Here is a 16,198-nt window from a genome sequence, read left to right as displayed (position 1 = left end):
AAAATATTTAATGTGTGTTATTTAACTTTTTTCTTTACTACATAATTCTATATGTCTATATTTGATGTCTTCTGTGTGGTAAATGATAAATGGTCACATTTTATATAGAGCTTTTCTATCTTCAAGGCTCCAAGTGCTTGACATCAAGGAACCACTCACACATTCACACACACATTCACACACACATTCACTCACACATTCACACACACATTCACACACACATTCACACACATTCACACACATTCACACACACATCACACACACATTCACACACACATTCACACACACATTCACTCACACATTCACACACACATTCACACATTCACACACATTCACACACATTCACACACATTCACACACACATTCACTCACACATTCACACACATTCACACACACATTACACACACACACATTCACACATTCATACACACATTCACACACACATTCACACATTCACACACACATTCACACACACACACACATTCACACACACATTCACACACACACACACACACATTCACACATTCACACACACATTCACACACACATTCACACACACACACACATTCACACACATTCATACACACATTCACACACACATTCACACACACATTCACACACACATTCATACACACATTCACACACACACATTCATACACACATTCACACACACATTCACACACACATTCACACACACACACACATTCACACACATTCACACACACATTCACACATACACACATTCACACACACACACACACATACACACACACACTCACACATTCACTCACACATTCACACACACATTCATACACACATACATTCACTCACACATTTATACACACACACACTCACACATTCACACACACATTCATACACACATTCATACACACATTCACACACCAGTGCACACAGACACTGCCAACCTTTGGATCAGTGGACTAATGCTTTGTCAACTGAGCTACTATCGTCCATATATGTATACAAAATATATCTATATTTTGTATACATATATGGACGATAGTAGCTCAGTAGTGGTTAAAAATTATAATTTTAAAAAACATTGATTGTGTCCAAACTTTGGCCTGGTAGTGTACAGCGTAGTACTAGTACTAGTACTAGTACTAGTACTAGTACTATTTAGTGCACTACCACCAGTTCAATCAGAGGGGCTGTCTAATAATCTTAGCAGTATTATTTCTCACTCAGTATAACATGATTTCACAACAAGAATAGAAATATATGGTATTTGTTAGTATGCACTAAACAAGATCAGTGTTTCTCAAACTATGGAAAGAGAGCTCCGTGTGGTGATAGGTCCTCCACAGTTTAACTTAGAAATAATTTGTATCCTCCATTGGGTCATTACTTCAGTCACATGTATCAAGAGAAATACAACACAGAGTGAGCGAATGATGAGGCAAAGCTATTATGAAAAAAGTATGTCAACATATATGAACTATGTTCTTTGAAAAATAAGAGTACACCTAAGATTAACAGACTTTAGTGTTTCACACATTGATTCTCTAGATTCTGTAGTTTTTCAGTCCCCTGTGTTATTTTTTTTCCTCATTAGAAGCCACATTTGTTTAGCCCATGTATGTCCCTGATTGGCTAATCCACCTGTCAGTCACACCCACTTGACTCAGGGAGATTCACCAGTGACCAGACTCACATTTTCAGAAAGCACTGAAGTGTGTATTCTGGATCCCAGGAAAGAATAATGGGGCACTTTGGCTAAAGCTACACAAAACTTTATACCTGGTCCACAAAGAGCTCCAGGACAAAGGTGGCGATGCTGCCGTTGATGCCGATGAAGAGGTTGATGGAGGTGAGGAAGACGTAGGCAGTACTGGGCACACTGAAGATGAAGGAGGCTGGGTACATCAGAGGAGTGATGGACCACCTGCATGGGGAGATACACCATCATTCTCATCATTTGGTCTCTATGTACTGTGACAGCAACAACTTCAGCTCATATTTAGATGTTTCATTACTGGAATATGGGGCTGAATCCTTTAAAGGAGATATGTTATGCTTTTTAAGTACTTGCGTTGTGTTACCCATAGAGCAGCAGCAGCAGGATGAGGGCGGGCAGGTTGGTCTCTGACACATAGGACTGCTGCTGGAAGGCCAGGAAGATGAAGACCACCATAGTGGCCGGGACCGTGTAATTTATCTGGAAACAGGCACATCATTCACTTTATCATCCACTATCTAGACTTAGGAGCACTCATTTTAAACAAATGTATTAAATTCATGTAAACATATGAAATTGTGCAAATTGTTCAAAGGCACCATATTGCTCCTAGTAGGATAGTACAATGATAACATAGTAGCAAGAGATTTCAATATTTTAACATATTTAATATGTGGGAGAAGTTGTACTAAGGTAAACGAAACCACAGGAGCTCCTCATCCTTACCATGTCCCAGGTGAAGTTGGAGAGCCAGTAGAGCACAGGCTGCACTCCGCTCACAAACTGCAAGTGCTTGGCCTTACTAACCCTCTCCTCAATGAGGAAAAGGACGAAACTGGCCGGGACGAAGGACATGGCAAAGATCACACAGATGGACACCAGCACATCCACTGAGGTTGTCATCCTGGACACAACAGAAACAATAAGAATGGGCTCAGATCACTTCAGTTCATATTTATCCGTTTGGTTCAAGTTCTTGTTTACTGTACTCAAATGTATAGAAAACCTCCCTCCTTACTGTCTGAGCAGGCTTGCATCTCCACAAACCTGACTTGAACTCGGCCTGGAGGAGGGCCTCCATGGATTGTGGCTAGAATATTCCACAGTATGGCATAAAATGTATCTATTTTCAAGTGTGTTTTTTTTATTTCAAGCTAAATGATGCTGAAAATAAAAATGACAAGTTGATAAATCAAAGCCCTAGATAAGCCAGCTATTTCAAGTATATACTTTCTGGAATCCAGTCGACAGTTTTGACCTGTATAGATGTCACATTTTTTGCAGGGTTATAGTAGTGATGTGATAGTAATATTTCTGTAACTTTCTGGTGAGGTCATCTTGCATTTATTTAATTAAAGGTGTTTTAACAGTTCAAGATGCCTTGAAAAACTCCTCTCCACTGATCTGACCTATATTTTGATCTGGTGGTGTGACATGCTTGTCTCCATGGAGACAGGAACGTTAAAAGGCATACAATGGAACATTCTAGGCAAAGCAATAACAGTTTCGTGGAGATCCTCCACCAGAAACGTGACATATTGCACCTTTCATTTCCCCTTGCTTTGTAACTCTTCTGCAGAAAGCTCTTGTATAAGGCTGCAGCTAATCATTATTTTAGTAATCGTTTTTTGATTAGGTGACAAGTCAAAGGATTATTTCTATTGAACGTTGAGACTTTTTCAATATATTTTTTACCAAGTAAAGGTTGAAATATGGTGACTGAAGGATTCTAAAAGAAAATATTTACAAATTATTGATGAAAATCTGAAACAACATTTTGATTTAATAATACCCTCATCTTTTTTTTTCTTTTTTTTTTTTTTTTAAATAAAAAGGTCTATTGGTATGTGTTTTAGAGTCTGTATAGTCCAGATAATGACTAAGATGATCAAAATATGTGAATTGTTTTTAAGGTCCACTAGTCACTAGGGCTGTCTAACGTATAAAAATCAGACACTAAACTGAAATGAGCCTTTCCAGAATAGCATTAGAATGATGTTGAGCTGTATCAAAACAAGTAGAAGAGCACATAGACTAGTATACACACATGGACCTCACCCATATGTGGACACACATATAAGAACACATGGAAATAGAAAAGAAAGTTCTACCATTTAATGTTGATATTACATTCTATCGTCTAAAGAAAGAGGGTTTTTATTATCATCAAGGTTTTGGATTAGAGTATTGAGTCTGTTCCAGATTTGGGTATCATCCCAACACTGCTAGTCAGAATCAGTGGAGTATACTTGCAGCCCTTCTCTTGTACGAGTCTGTGACTGGTGTAGGGCTGGGGCTTACATGGCCATCTCAGTGAGCTGCTCCTTGGTCAGGTTGAGTGGGTGGTTGTACGCAGTGATCCCATGGGTGCTCCTCTGAGGCCCCGGGGGCAGGCTGGCTCTGAGCAGGCCGTTGTTCAGCACATTCACAAAGGACACCATGGAGTGCCAGCCTTTATTATTGTACCACACCTGAGGAGGAGCACAGGGACCAAGAGGGAATCAGGTCAGGCCAAAATAATGCATAGCAAAGGGCAGAGCAAAGAGTTAACAAATAACATTTTGATCACCAGAGGTGGGTCGTACTTAGTTACATCTACTTGAGTATATTTTTTAAGAAATAGAAGAACTATTTCTTCAAAAATGTTCTCAAGTGCTCTGGATAGTTTTCAGACATTTTTAATCTTACTTGAGCTATTATTGCTTGCTTCTGTCTCCACTGAATTTGCTTCAATGAGGTGCTACACTTCAAGTGCTCATCTTGATTAAAGATCAACCCCATTTCATGTAATGAACACATTACAGAGATGTTTGATGTTAGAGATGTTTCTTAACATTCATTTTTCACTTCAAGTTATATCTTCCATTTCTGTGGCTAAACATTGTTTGGATATGTGGCCACTAGTAAAGCCACAGTAAACCAGTGCCTCTGCCATCATTTGGATATGTCTGATTTTATACATTATCTGTAGGGTTTTGAATTTCATTAAATCCTATCATTTATTTTAATATTAATAATATTAACCCCCATTAAACAGAACCAGAATGGCACTTGCCTTGACGTTGTCCTGGCTGTGCAGTCCTCCCAGAAGTTCAGGAAGGCGCTTGAGCAGCTCGTCCACAGAGCTGTTCTGAAATAACACCACAGACACGTACATTTACAGCAAATGTACCTGAAACGCCTCACTATCCCAACACTCATTCAACACAACCTTTTACAGAGACTACATCTACTGCTGTACTTTGAAAATATCAGATTTTGTGCATTACTATTTACTTCTACTTGAGTAATATTATTTTGAATTAATGGTACTCGTACGTAAGTACAGTCTTTGTCTACTCCACCACTTTTGAGTGCTACTCCACCACTCTTGAGTACTGCTCCTGCACTGATCCCAGTGACTTGGACAGAAACAAAGATTCAGATTTCCAATAATACAAGCAGAATGTGTACCTGTGTGACTCTGTAGCGCCCCCTGATAGCTGCCACAGAGTCTTGAATGTTCTGGACCTGAAAAGTCTGTGCTGTGCTGCCCCCTAGAGAGAAGCCTCCATATCTACAATAAACAAAAGCAAGAAAGAAAAGCAAGAAAAGAGATGACACACTTTCAAACATCAGTCTGTTATCCCAGTCATTAGCAGAGATAAGTGCAACATACCTGAATTCATTCACCCACTTTTTAGTTTTCAGACTGTTGAGTGAGAGAAAAAGGCAACAGTGAATTTTACAATTTGTGCTATTACACTTACAGGTGTTTCATAGTTTATAGCTGAAGTATTATATATACTGTAGCACCAAGCAAGTGGAGGACCCTCATCAGAAAAGTTAGTGAGCCTTTAAAGCTACCATCCTTAAGTTGACTTATTTTTTGTTACCATTAGATGGAAAACTAAGTTCAAACTAATAGCTCCAACAGAGAACAACAGAATGATTTTATGAGCAATAAACATGCAATACTCAATAAACCAGGTCAATTTGCATTTTCAAGTACCAAGTACTCATATGTCTACACCCTGCCCCTCCTCCCCTCACTTTCCCCTTTAGTACTCCAGGTACTGCTCAAGTTAGCACTTGTTTTTAAAATGTGGTTGTTGTAGATGTTTAGGAGTTCAGTCCTTTAAATGTAACTACAATTAAACACAAAAATATTACTCTAACGCTTTGTCCTGTCAGCGTTACCTTTTCTTGAGGATCTGGGAGTAGGTCTTCACCAGGTAGTCGGAGATGTTGTAGGTGGTCAGGTTTTGAAGGATGTCTCCAGTCAGTCTCTTCACCTGTAAAATGGAACAGGACTCACAAACACAAACATGGAACTGTACGTGTTCTAAGCAGGTCCAAGGGAGTTTGAACCATAACCTCTATTTACTAATTACCCACAAATGACAAAAATGTAGCAAAGTAAAGTCCCAGAAATGTGGTCTTTTTATATTTGCACTGCAATACAACTGTAAAAGGATAGACCCAGACCACCTCAGACTGTTTCATCTCTAATAGTTTGACCCCAGAGATGGGCTCTCATTGACACAGTGTGTGTATATACAAAAATGTAACTTTCCACATTAAGCCAGACATAGAAATGAGCAGTCCGATCCAAAAACTCTGAACACTGCACATTAAGTTCAGCAGGAGTTCTATGCTGCTCAGAGTAGTGTTGTCCAAAGTACTGAAAATCAGATACTAAAACTAGTACTGAAACATGACACTTATTTGAAAAAGTATAAATATTAAAAAAAATTCATTAATTCACTAATTCACAGGACAGAAAGGAACCTTTCTTTAGAGTGATCTTGAGCTGTATCAGAACAAGTATAAGAGCACACAGACTGTAAACGCCCATGGACCACTATGGACCTACCTGCAATAGAAAAGAAAGTACTAATTTTAATGTTGGAAATTATATTCCATAGTTTAAAATAATGAATCCTATTCCTTAGTATTGAAATCGAGTATAAAAAGTGAGCAAGTTTGAGCAAGTTTGTGTTTTTGGTAAGAATTTGATGTTAGGTTTTATAAATTATGAATTGTATTCTTTGTACAGCATCTTTGAGTGTTTATAAAAGCGTCATATTAATAAAATGTAATTATTATTATTATTATTATTATTATTCTTAAATGAGAGTCCAGAAACCTTCCAGTGCACAGAGTGAGTGTATGTGTTACCTGAGGAGGAGGCAGCCCCCCCGCCCCCTCGGGACAGTCTGGAAGCATGCGTCGCACCTCCTCAGAGCTACACTGACACACAGGAGAGGGCTGCTCTCTGCTCCAGTTTCCTTTCTTAAACATCTGCCACGTGGAGTAGGACACATGAGGACGCATCATGAATGAGCCGTAGTCTGTCTCACACTCTGGGCTCCTGTGGGACAGTGGAGACAGTGAAAGGCACAAACAGTAGAGATTTGTATACAACTCATCATATATACATCTCAACATATACACTGTGAATATCAATGTAATAGAACTTTAATTCAGAATATAGATCTTGATTTGTGCACGTCTTACTCTACAGGCTAAATTCTAATTTCAAGTAATTTTCACTAGACATAGTTTTTCTGGAGTGTGAGCTTATTATAAAATGATATTTATTTTATTTAGGGGCAACTGAAAAGACACACAATTAATATTAGGGGTGGGACCAGACAACATTTCCACAAAAGAAAATAAGATGTCCATGAGAACAATACAAGATTTTAAAATAATTTCTAAATTGTTGAATTCCAATTTTGTCCTCTTTTTTTTTTTCTTTAATATTTTGTTGCCATTCTAGTATTGCTTTTTTGGATCTAAAAGAGATGTAAGTGCACACATTTCTCAAGTCTGTTGTGACCAACATTTCAATAAAAAGACACACTGTACCATTTGTCTTCCCCATCAGATGTGTTCATGCACTTGGTTCCAAACCCTGGCTGGTCCAGCAGAGCTTCCAGAAGCTTCTCCATGGAGGGGTTTCCAGGAGCATCGTTACTATACAGACAAACGATACACTAGTAATGTAAAGTGTCAGAGTTATGACAGCATGCCCTGTTTCACACATGCGTTCTGTGCTGTTGCGTGGGAGAAGTCAGTCTGACCTGAAGAAGGTGTACTGCTCCCCATACATCCAGGGCTGCAGCTGGAGGGCCGGGTACTTCCCAAACGGAGGCACAATGAGGCTGAAGAGCAGAGCCACCAGCACAAACACAGCAGGCAACACGATCTGAAGGACAGACACAGAGGGTCATACTATGTATATCACTGGCCCATTAACTATGAAGACTGAAGAAGACATATTGTGCTTTTGTAGTTATAATCTGTCTATTATATTATATTTTAGACATTTTAAATCGCAGTAGTACGGAGCATTGGCCGTATACCGGTGGCAGTGAAAATGTGGGTAGATCGGAGCAATGATGTCTTGAATGCAGGAGATAAAAGACGACTCAAACATGCACGGATCACTTCAAATACAACTTCAGAGAGTCAATGCGAAGTGAACATCAGTAACTTAGTTTAAAACTATAAACAGGCCACTGATTTAGCACAACAAGTCTGCTTTGAGTATAAGTCCTGACCTGAGCGATGAACCCCCTGCGGCTCCTGCGGGCGTACAGCCAGCGTTTGATGAAGAGCTCGGAGCTGCTGCAGTGTCAGCCTCCAGCCCACCAGGGGGAGCCCACACTGCCCCCCTCCACTCAGGGGGTCTGTCTCTGCAGCTTCTGAACACACAGGGACACACTTGTCAATCCAACGTTTGTCGGGGTAACAGTAAGAATTTGATCAAGAACTAAAACTATTACCTCAACAAAATACTACTAAACAAATATACTGTTTGACCAAAGACCAAACTATGCATTTTTAGTGAACATCTGACCCTCTCTCCATCTCCAGTTGCTATAGACAGATTATTTGTTTATCAGCACAGTGGATGCGTGCACAACCTAGGTGCAGAAAGCGTCGCTGTCTGTGCAGTTTACATGAAGTTGCAACGCTAGCCCTGCTGTCCGCACTAAAACAGTTTATCACTGTGTGATAAAATAAGTTATGATGCTAAATGAACATTAGTGAGTGGGATACATCTTAATAACCCATATGCGTTAAATGCAGGTGAGTGGAAAATTATGAGAAAAAAATGGCTCAAATTTCAGAAGCCGGAAATCCACTCATACCTGATCGATACAACTAGCCCCGCCCCCGAGAGAGTCTGAAATCTGCTGAAATCGTACAAAACACAGACATGATACAAGACAGGACAGTGTCTCTTTCTGCAGGAGAAATGCTCAGTAGAGCGAGAAGGGATGTAGTCTGATAATCCCTCTATAGAAACAGAGCATGCGATCATTAATCAGAGGATTAATGGTTCAACCACCACTGCAGCAGTGCAAACTGGTGTTTTGTACTTTGGTCACCTTCACCTCTCCTCCAGTGTCTATCTGCTGACGTGTGAGGGAGTGTTTGTTAGTAAGAGCCATTGATGGAAATAAAACTATTGTCTCAGTCCTGTGTGTTTAAACTTAACATGTGTCACTTCATTGTTCATGAACAGACTTGACCTGACAGTCAAAATAAATCAAGATATGATCTACCATTCTCTGGACAAGTTCAAACCATCTAATCTAATGTAACCTAACATAATTATAGTTATGCAGACATATTGCATTTATTTCCCTCAATAAATGCTGTGGTACCTTGTTTGCGGAGTCTTTTCCGAGCTGGTGCGTTAAAATGGAAACAGTCACATTTAAAAAATCAGACATGACACGTGCCGTATACATACACTACATATACAGTAGAGTAGACAGGCAAACACGTGCACTCACCAGGACCAGGCTCAGGCTCCTCAGGCCTCAGTCCTGCTGCAGAGCCCTGGGCTGGAGGACTCTCAGCCCCTGGGTCCGCATCCACTCCTGTCTCCTCAGCCACACGCAGGAAGATCTAAACACAACGCACACAATGAACTTCACAAACAGCTGCCTCGTGAATGGTATTCAGTTATACCTCTGTGATGTTAGAGGACATTTAAAAAATATGTTGGTACTGAAAACTGGTTCAAAAATTTTATTAAATATGAATAACTGTTGGTCCTGAGACCACTGACATTTTGCAAAATGTTTCAGGCTCCACTTCAGAGCAAATCTGTTTTTGTCGATGATATCAAAAAATGTGAGATGTATGAAGCACTGAAGAGGTTACCTTCTCCAGAGAGGCCCAGCTCCTTACCTCCTCCAGAGAGCTGTCGGACAGGCCGTAGCTGCTGAGGCCCAGCTCGTGCAGTTTGAGGTCCAGTTCAGTCAGAAACAGGGCTAGACTGGTGTCTTTAGCTGCAGACTGAGGCAGGTTTAGGATGGCCTCTCTGCCCTGCTCCTCCACCAGACGCACCTCCGGGATGTACTGCTGCGCCAGGGACAGCAGCGCTCCCATGTCTGCAGGCAATAAGAGGAAGTGTCTTCATCTACATGTTTTAATTTGAGTATTTATTTACTCAAGTAAGTTATTACAAACAGTCAGAAAGGGAAAGTTACACTAAAACAGCAGCAGTTGTGTTGCGGGGTCTGCCGGACCTGGGCTTGTCAAAAACATCTCCAGTCATTTCAGATCTTTTTCTTATTGTTTGTACTTGACGCTGAGACACATTGAAGGTGTCACCACCTCAGCAGTGGATCTGGTCTTCAGCCTCTTGATAATTAACACTTTGGTCTCAGGGTGGATCTTAGGCATGTTGTCAGAGGTCAAGTTGCAGTTGATGTGAAGGTCTGGTGTGCTGGGCTTCTTTTTATACACAAACACTAACTGATTGATCAGTAACTGATCACAGGTGAGGCTGTAATCTAGGATTGGGTGCATCATATGACAAGGCCACAAGACTTTTGTCTTGCCAAAATCTGACCTTTCTGTGTTCATTAAATGATCAATCTTTCTTCAGTGAAGCAAATTTATTTTAGTATATTGAGCATAATTTGGGAGGGTTTTAGCTTCATATGAGACATTTCTAAAACCAATCGATTAATTTAAAGTCAGGTTATAAGCTTTTGTTTCTACAAAATGGATAAGCGACAAGACTTTTGTCAGGGACTGTATATAGAGCTTAAATATAGTTTGTTAGTTGACATAATTGTACTAGTGTGGTACTTACTACACCCGTTGTCCTCACTGCCCAAGCCAGTGTCTTCACTCATTGAGGATTCACTGTCCTGTGGCTAGAAAACAAAATCACAGGGAGACTCAAACATGCACACCCATAAAAGTGACAAAATACAGACACATATACTGTTTCTATAGGACATAGGTTAGACTACACACAAGTGGCCTCTCTCTGAGAACCATCACAGGTCAGGGACCCTAACCCTAGCACATCAGGTAGCACCACACATCTTCATCAAACCATGTTCTGATTATATCTGTGCTCAATATGCCATGACTTTTTTTTAGTGTGGTACTAACTAGATATGCACTGATAATTTTACGATGATACTGATATTTTGCTATATTTGTTTAAAAACATCACATTTACAGTGGGTTGCAAGTGAATTAGTTGTGTACCTATTGTCTAACACTTTTCTAAAGCCTTTAGATTTGGAATAAAGCCTGGATAACAGTGTGTTTTGTGAGAATATAGAAGCTTCTCTATCCACCAAGCTGCAACGACACAGTTTAAAAACCTTTCCATTACTGGAGCACTGTGTCAGTAGTAATACTAGGCTGGTCAGTGCTTCCGTGGAAACAGCTTCTGTTTCACTGTGTCATAGGTGCACCTAGAACCCTCTCCTGGTTTATGAAAAATAGAGTAAGTACTAATAAGTACTTTCTATCCTCATAAGCTACTCGTACAAGTTACAGTATATTACAGGGAATACTAACGCTAAGGGTTGAAATCCAAAATAATGCATGTTATATTTCATGCTATACTATTAACTGTGAGTATAGTCTGTGAGACCTTGGTGAGAGGAGGCTGTCTGCTAGCATTGCTGGAGCTGGTACAGAAACTGGCGTGGCTAGCAGTGCCACTGTCCCCGTCCTGTTTGACCACAGTCAAGTAGTACCCTGAGCCCAGGTGGGACTTGAGGAACAGGGGCGTCCCACAGCAGCACAGCCGTCCCTGGGAGATGATGGCTATGCGGTCCCCCAGGAGCTCCGCCTCGTCCATGTAGTGAGTGGACAGGATTATAGTGCGGTCTGTGGCAACAGAGTGTTTGACATCGGTCAAATTCTGGTCAATAGCTTGCACATTTTTGTTTTGGACACACATGGCTCTAGCTGCCATCAGCAAGTGAAATATAAAAACACTTGAAGAACATTTCAAATGCAAAAGTGATGTAGGCAGTTTTATGTGCATGTGAGTGCTCCACACCTTTGCGGTATTTGAGGAGCAGGTCCCAGATCCCTCTCCTGGAGTAAGGGTCCACTCCGGCCGTGGGTTCATCCAGCACCACCACTTTAGAACCTCCCACAAATGCTATGGCAACAGACAGCTTCCTCTGCATCCCACCTGTGTGCAAAGAAAAGCACTCACTATAGCAGCTAGTCACAGACACTACAGTGCATGTGGTGATACCTGTGGTACATATTTATAGTAGGGTTACACAAGTAAAGGGAAAGCTTGTGAAGGAAAGTTGAAAAGTAAGTTGAAATTTACAGGAAGTAAAGGACAACACGCTAGGGGGAATTCAGGCACAATTCCAAATATTAATTGTAAAGTTTGTTCCAGTGTACTTCATAAGTAACAGTTATGGAATAGCGTAATAATTTCCTATCAGAAAGTTAAATTATAAACCACACAAATTGCTAAACTTGGGAGAAAGGCGGTAAATAGTTTATTAAAAAGCACAGGTGTTTACCTGAGAGGTTCTTGGCCTGTTCGTGCTTCTTGTGCAGCAGACCCACGTCCTCCAGCAGAGTGTCCAGCTCCTGTTTCACCTCCTCCTCACACAGGCCTTTGAGACGCCCATAGAACCACACGTGCTCTTCCACCGTGAGGCTGACACCACACAAACACAAACAGCTTATTATTACACATAAATCACATCACAAGGGCTGACTCCACATAAACATATTCATCTACATTGTAATAAGAAATGTTTAGGTTAGAAAGACAGGTTGTGGCCAACATAAACGAGGCCCACAGCATTCATGCCCTGAGCACCTGAGAGTGGCAGCAGGGTACAGTAGCTCCTGAGGTTTTTCCTGAAAACCACTACTAGTTATTCTTATTGGCATGCTGTCAGCAGTATCATGTGCTTCATGGAGACCTGGCTTCATACTAACTTCCCGGACAACAGTGCATCTGTACCAGGCTTTAAGACTGTGTGTGCGGACGGAGACACTCTCCTTAGTGGTAAGAAGAAGGGCGGCGGGATTACTGTTTTGGTGAACGAGAGGAGGAGTAATCCTGGCCATATTACTGTGAAGGAGGGTGCCTGTTTCCCAGACATTGAACTTTTGGCTTTGGGAATGAGTCCATATTATTTGCAAAGGGAATTTACTTCTGTGCTGTTCATTGACCACTCTGAATAAGACTGCTAGTGACTGAGCAGTCGAAACTGTCAGGTATGAAAACAAACTCTTGGTCTGAAAAAAAGAACCTAATAACATAATTCATCTAGAAATTCTCCTGGAACAGACCAAGTCAACCCAGTGCTGGGGACATGTGCTCCAAAGCTCATTGGGATCCTGCACTTTCTCTTCACCCTGTGTCCGAAGCCTGAAAGGATACTAGGGGTGGGCATGATTAGTCGATTAATTGATAATTGATCATTAAGAATTTCGTCGATTACGTTAATTTTTAATCGACAAACCGAATATAGGTTACTGTGCAATATTCCACTGAGTCCTGTCCTTTAGTCTGACAGAAGTTGACCGCATCAGTGCACAAGAACTGTTTTTTTCTTCACTTAGTTCATGCAAATTAGCCATGCAGTTTTAAGTTTTGTTTCTGTGAGATTTGCGCAAAGCTGCATTAAACACATTATAATGTCAAACGGGCTGATGTGGCTCTAGAGTGGTTATGGTTTATATGTCGTAAAGTTGCATTAATTTATGCAGATTAGTAGTGCAGATAGTAATAATAATGATGATAATTTTAATATAAAATCATTAATGATTAATCAGTAATCAATCATTAATTCACCTGAGGATCGATTAAGAAAATTTAATCGAATGCCTGTCCCTAAAGGATACCAGTGCTATGGAAGACCTCCTGCATTTTGCCAGTGCCCAAGAAGCCTATTCCATCTTCACTTAATGACTTCAGACCAGATGCTTTGTTGTCTCATGTCATGAAAGTGTTTGAGAGACTTTTTTGGCTCAGTTCAGACCCCTGGTGACACCATCACAGGATCCTCTACAGTCTGCCTATCAGTGCCATTTAGGTGTGGAAGATGCTGTAATCTATCTCATTCACCGGGCTGTTAAGGGCTTTGTGAAGATATTGTTTTTCTGATTTCTCCAGTGCCTTTAAGACAATCCAGCCCTTTGTGATGAGTGAGAAGCTGCTCAGGATGGGTATCAGCTCCTCCACTGTCTCCTGGATTATGGACTACCTGTCAATTAGGCCTCAGTACGTGCAACAGGGGACCCTCCCTGTCTGATCCAGTGGTCAGTAATGTACCCCAGGGTATAGTCCTGTCTCCGTTTCTGTTCATATTGTACACCCCCAGTACAGCTCCGGGTTCTGCCTCCTGCGGAAGTTCTCTGATGACTCTGCGGTGGCAGATTGTATCAGAGACAGGTGCTGGGACAGGTGCTGGGGTGTATCAGAGATGGCCAGGAGTTGGAGTAGAGGACACTGATTGCAAATTTTGTGGCGTGGTTCGAGGCAAACCATGAAGCCAATCACCAAGGAACTGGTGATTGACTCCGGGAGGAACACTAGTGGAGCCCATCACCATTCAGGGTCATGACATGGAAACAGTGGACTGCCACAAGTACCTTGGCGTCCAGGTGAACAACAGACTGGAGGGACAACTGTAATGGTGTGTACAAGACACTACATCCTGAGAAAGCTCAGATCTTTCAACATGCGCAGCAAGTTACTGGAGATCTTTTACCAGTCTATGGCCCAGCACCCTGAACATCACTGTGTTCTGCTGGAGAAGCAGCTCCAGGAAAAGGTTCATTGGGCAAATCGACAAACTGATCCGTAAAGCTGCTCATGTGATCCACTGTGAGCTGGAGACATTTGTCACAGTGAGGGACACGAGGACACTTGACAAACTGCTCTCCATCATGGACACTCCTGCTCACCCACTGCACCAGACTATAGAGGGACAGATAATACTCCCTACAACTGTACAACTCGCCTTTATGTAATAGATAATACTCCCTACAACTATACAACAACTCACCCTTATGTAACAGATAATACTTCCTACAACTGTACAACTCGCCTTTATGTAATAGATAATACTCCCTACAACTATACAACAACTCACCCTTATGTAACAGATAATACTCCCTACAACTGTACAACAACTCACACTTACGTAATGGATAAATCGTCTTTCTATGACCTCTTGTATAAAGCTGAGATTTTTAATTTGACTTATTTTTCTATTTTATTTTGACTTGTACATTTACATTTATATAATTATGCCTGATTTGACATCTGTCTCTTGCTCTTTTTTGCTACTTATTTAAAATGTATTATTACCTTTTATATTTTTTCTCTTTCTTATTATATTATATTGTGATGAGTGGGCTACTGTGTCCAAATAATTTCCCCTATGGAACAATAAAGTTTGTTTAAAATCTAAGTCTATTTGAGACACACAATTAGTGGCGGTGGCTAGACCTTCACAGTTGTTTAATGGACTGTAGATTTGGTTCCAAAATAAGAAAAACTGGCAGACCAGGCAACTCAAATTACCTATACACTACCCAACTTAACTGTCGTGGATTTAAGATATAATGGAATTTGCTCTTCCCTAGTGAGACAGACAGGTGCTTACATGTCAAAGAGGACATTGTGCTGAGGACACACCCCCAGTGTCCTCCTGATATAGTCCATGTCATGACGAATGTCCATCCCTCTGATGTACACTGTCCCCGACGAGGGAGGGAACAGGCCCGTCAAGACAGAGCTGAAAAGCACAACACAGCACCATTCAAAACATATCTGACCTTATGTTTTTACATCTAAAAATGTGACTTTTTTTTAAAGGTGCACTGCACAACTTTTCAAGTGGAGGGTCTGCTACCTGCTTGTCTCCATGGAGATGTTATTGCTTTGCCTGGAATGTGCCACTATATGACATTAAACAGATCTATCCGACATTTATTCTTTCTGTTGCTAAAAAATACAATAATTCCTTCTGTGAAAAGGGGCAACTCTCCACACATCAGAATTTTTATGTAGTGTAGTGCTGTAACCTGCTCGTCTCCCTCGTAACAGACAGGTTTAATCTATACTGTGGAATATTTGAGACAAAGCAATAACATCTTCATGGAGACAGGCAGGTGGCAGACCCTCTACTAGAAATGTTACGCAGTGCATCTTAAAGCTGTCATTTATCATCATCTTTGTATGAACCA

The 16,198-nt window shown here is 40.9% G+C and overlaps 1 protein-coding gene across 1 annotated transcript in view; it reads right to left on the bottom strand.

Moving 5' to 3' along the window:
* Window positions 1-16,198, bottom strand: part of abca7 (ATP-binding cassette, sub-family A (ABC1), member 7) — a 45,873-nt gene that overhangs the window by 8,182 nt on the left and 21,493 nt on the right. The window contains 20 exon segments of the mRNA XM_055165024.1: window positions 1,762-1,906; window positions 2,064-2,179; window positions 2,426-2,603; window positions 4,001-4,170; window positions 4,755-4,829; window positions 5,153-5,255; window positions 5,358-5,390; window positions 5,879-5,973; window positions 6,860-7,052; window positions 7,553-7,660; window positions 7,768-7,892; window positions 8,248-8,305; window positions 8,307-8,391; window positions 9,493-9,607; window positions 9,893-10,095; window positions 10,806-10,869; window positions 11,607-11,845; window positions 12,021-12,158; window positions 12,508-12,647; window positions 15,616-15,747. Coding sequence (XP_055020999.1) covers window positions 1,762-1,906; window positions 2,064-2,179; window positions 2,426-2,603; window positions 4,001-4,170; window positions 4,755-4,829; window positions 5,153-5,255; window positions 5,358-5,390; window positions 5,879-5,973; window positions 6,860-7,052; window positions 7,553-7,660; window positions 7,768-7,892; window positions 8,248-8,305; window positions 8,307-8,391; window positions 9,493-9,607; window positions 9,893-10,095; window positions 10,806-10,869; window positions 11,607-11,845; window positions 12,021-12,158; window positions 12,508-12,647; window positions 15,616-15,747 — 2,515 coding nt within the window.

This window comes from Boleophthalmus pectinirostris, unplaced genomic scaffold (assembly GCF_026225935.1).
Source record: "Boleophthalmus pectinirostris isolate CB_2022bp ecotype Guang Dong unplaced genomic scaffold, ASM2622593v1 HiC_scaffold_7, whole genome shotgun sequence".
Classification (NCBI taxonomy): Eukaryota; Metazoa; Chordata; class Actinopteri; order Gobiiformes; family Gobiidae; genus Boleophthalmus; species Boleophthalmus pectinirostris.
This window is presented reverse-complemented; position numbering and strand designations above follow the sequence as displayed.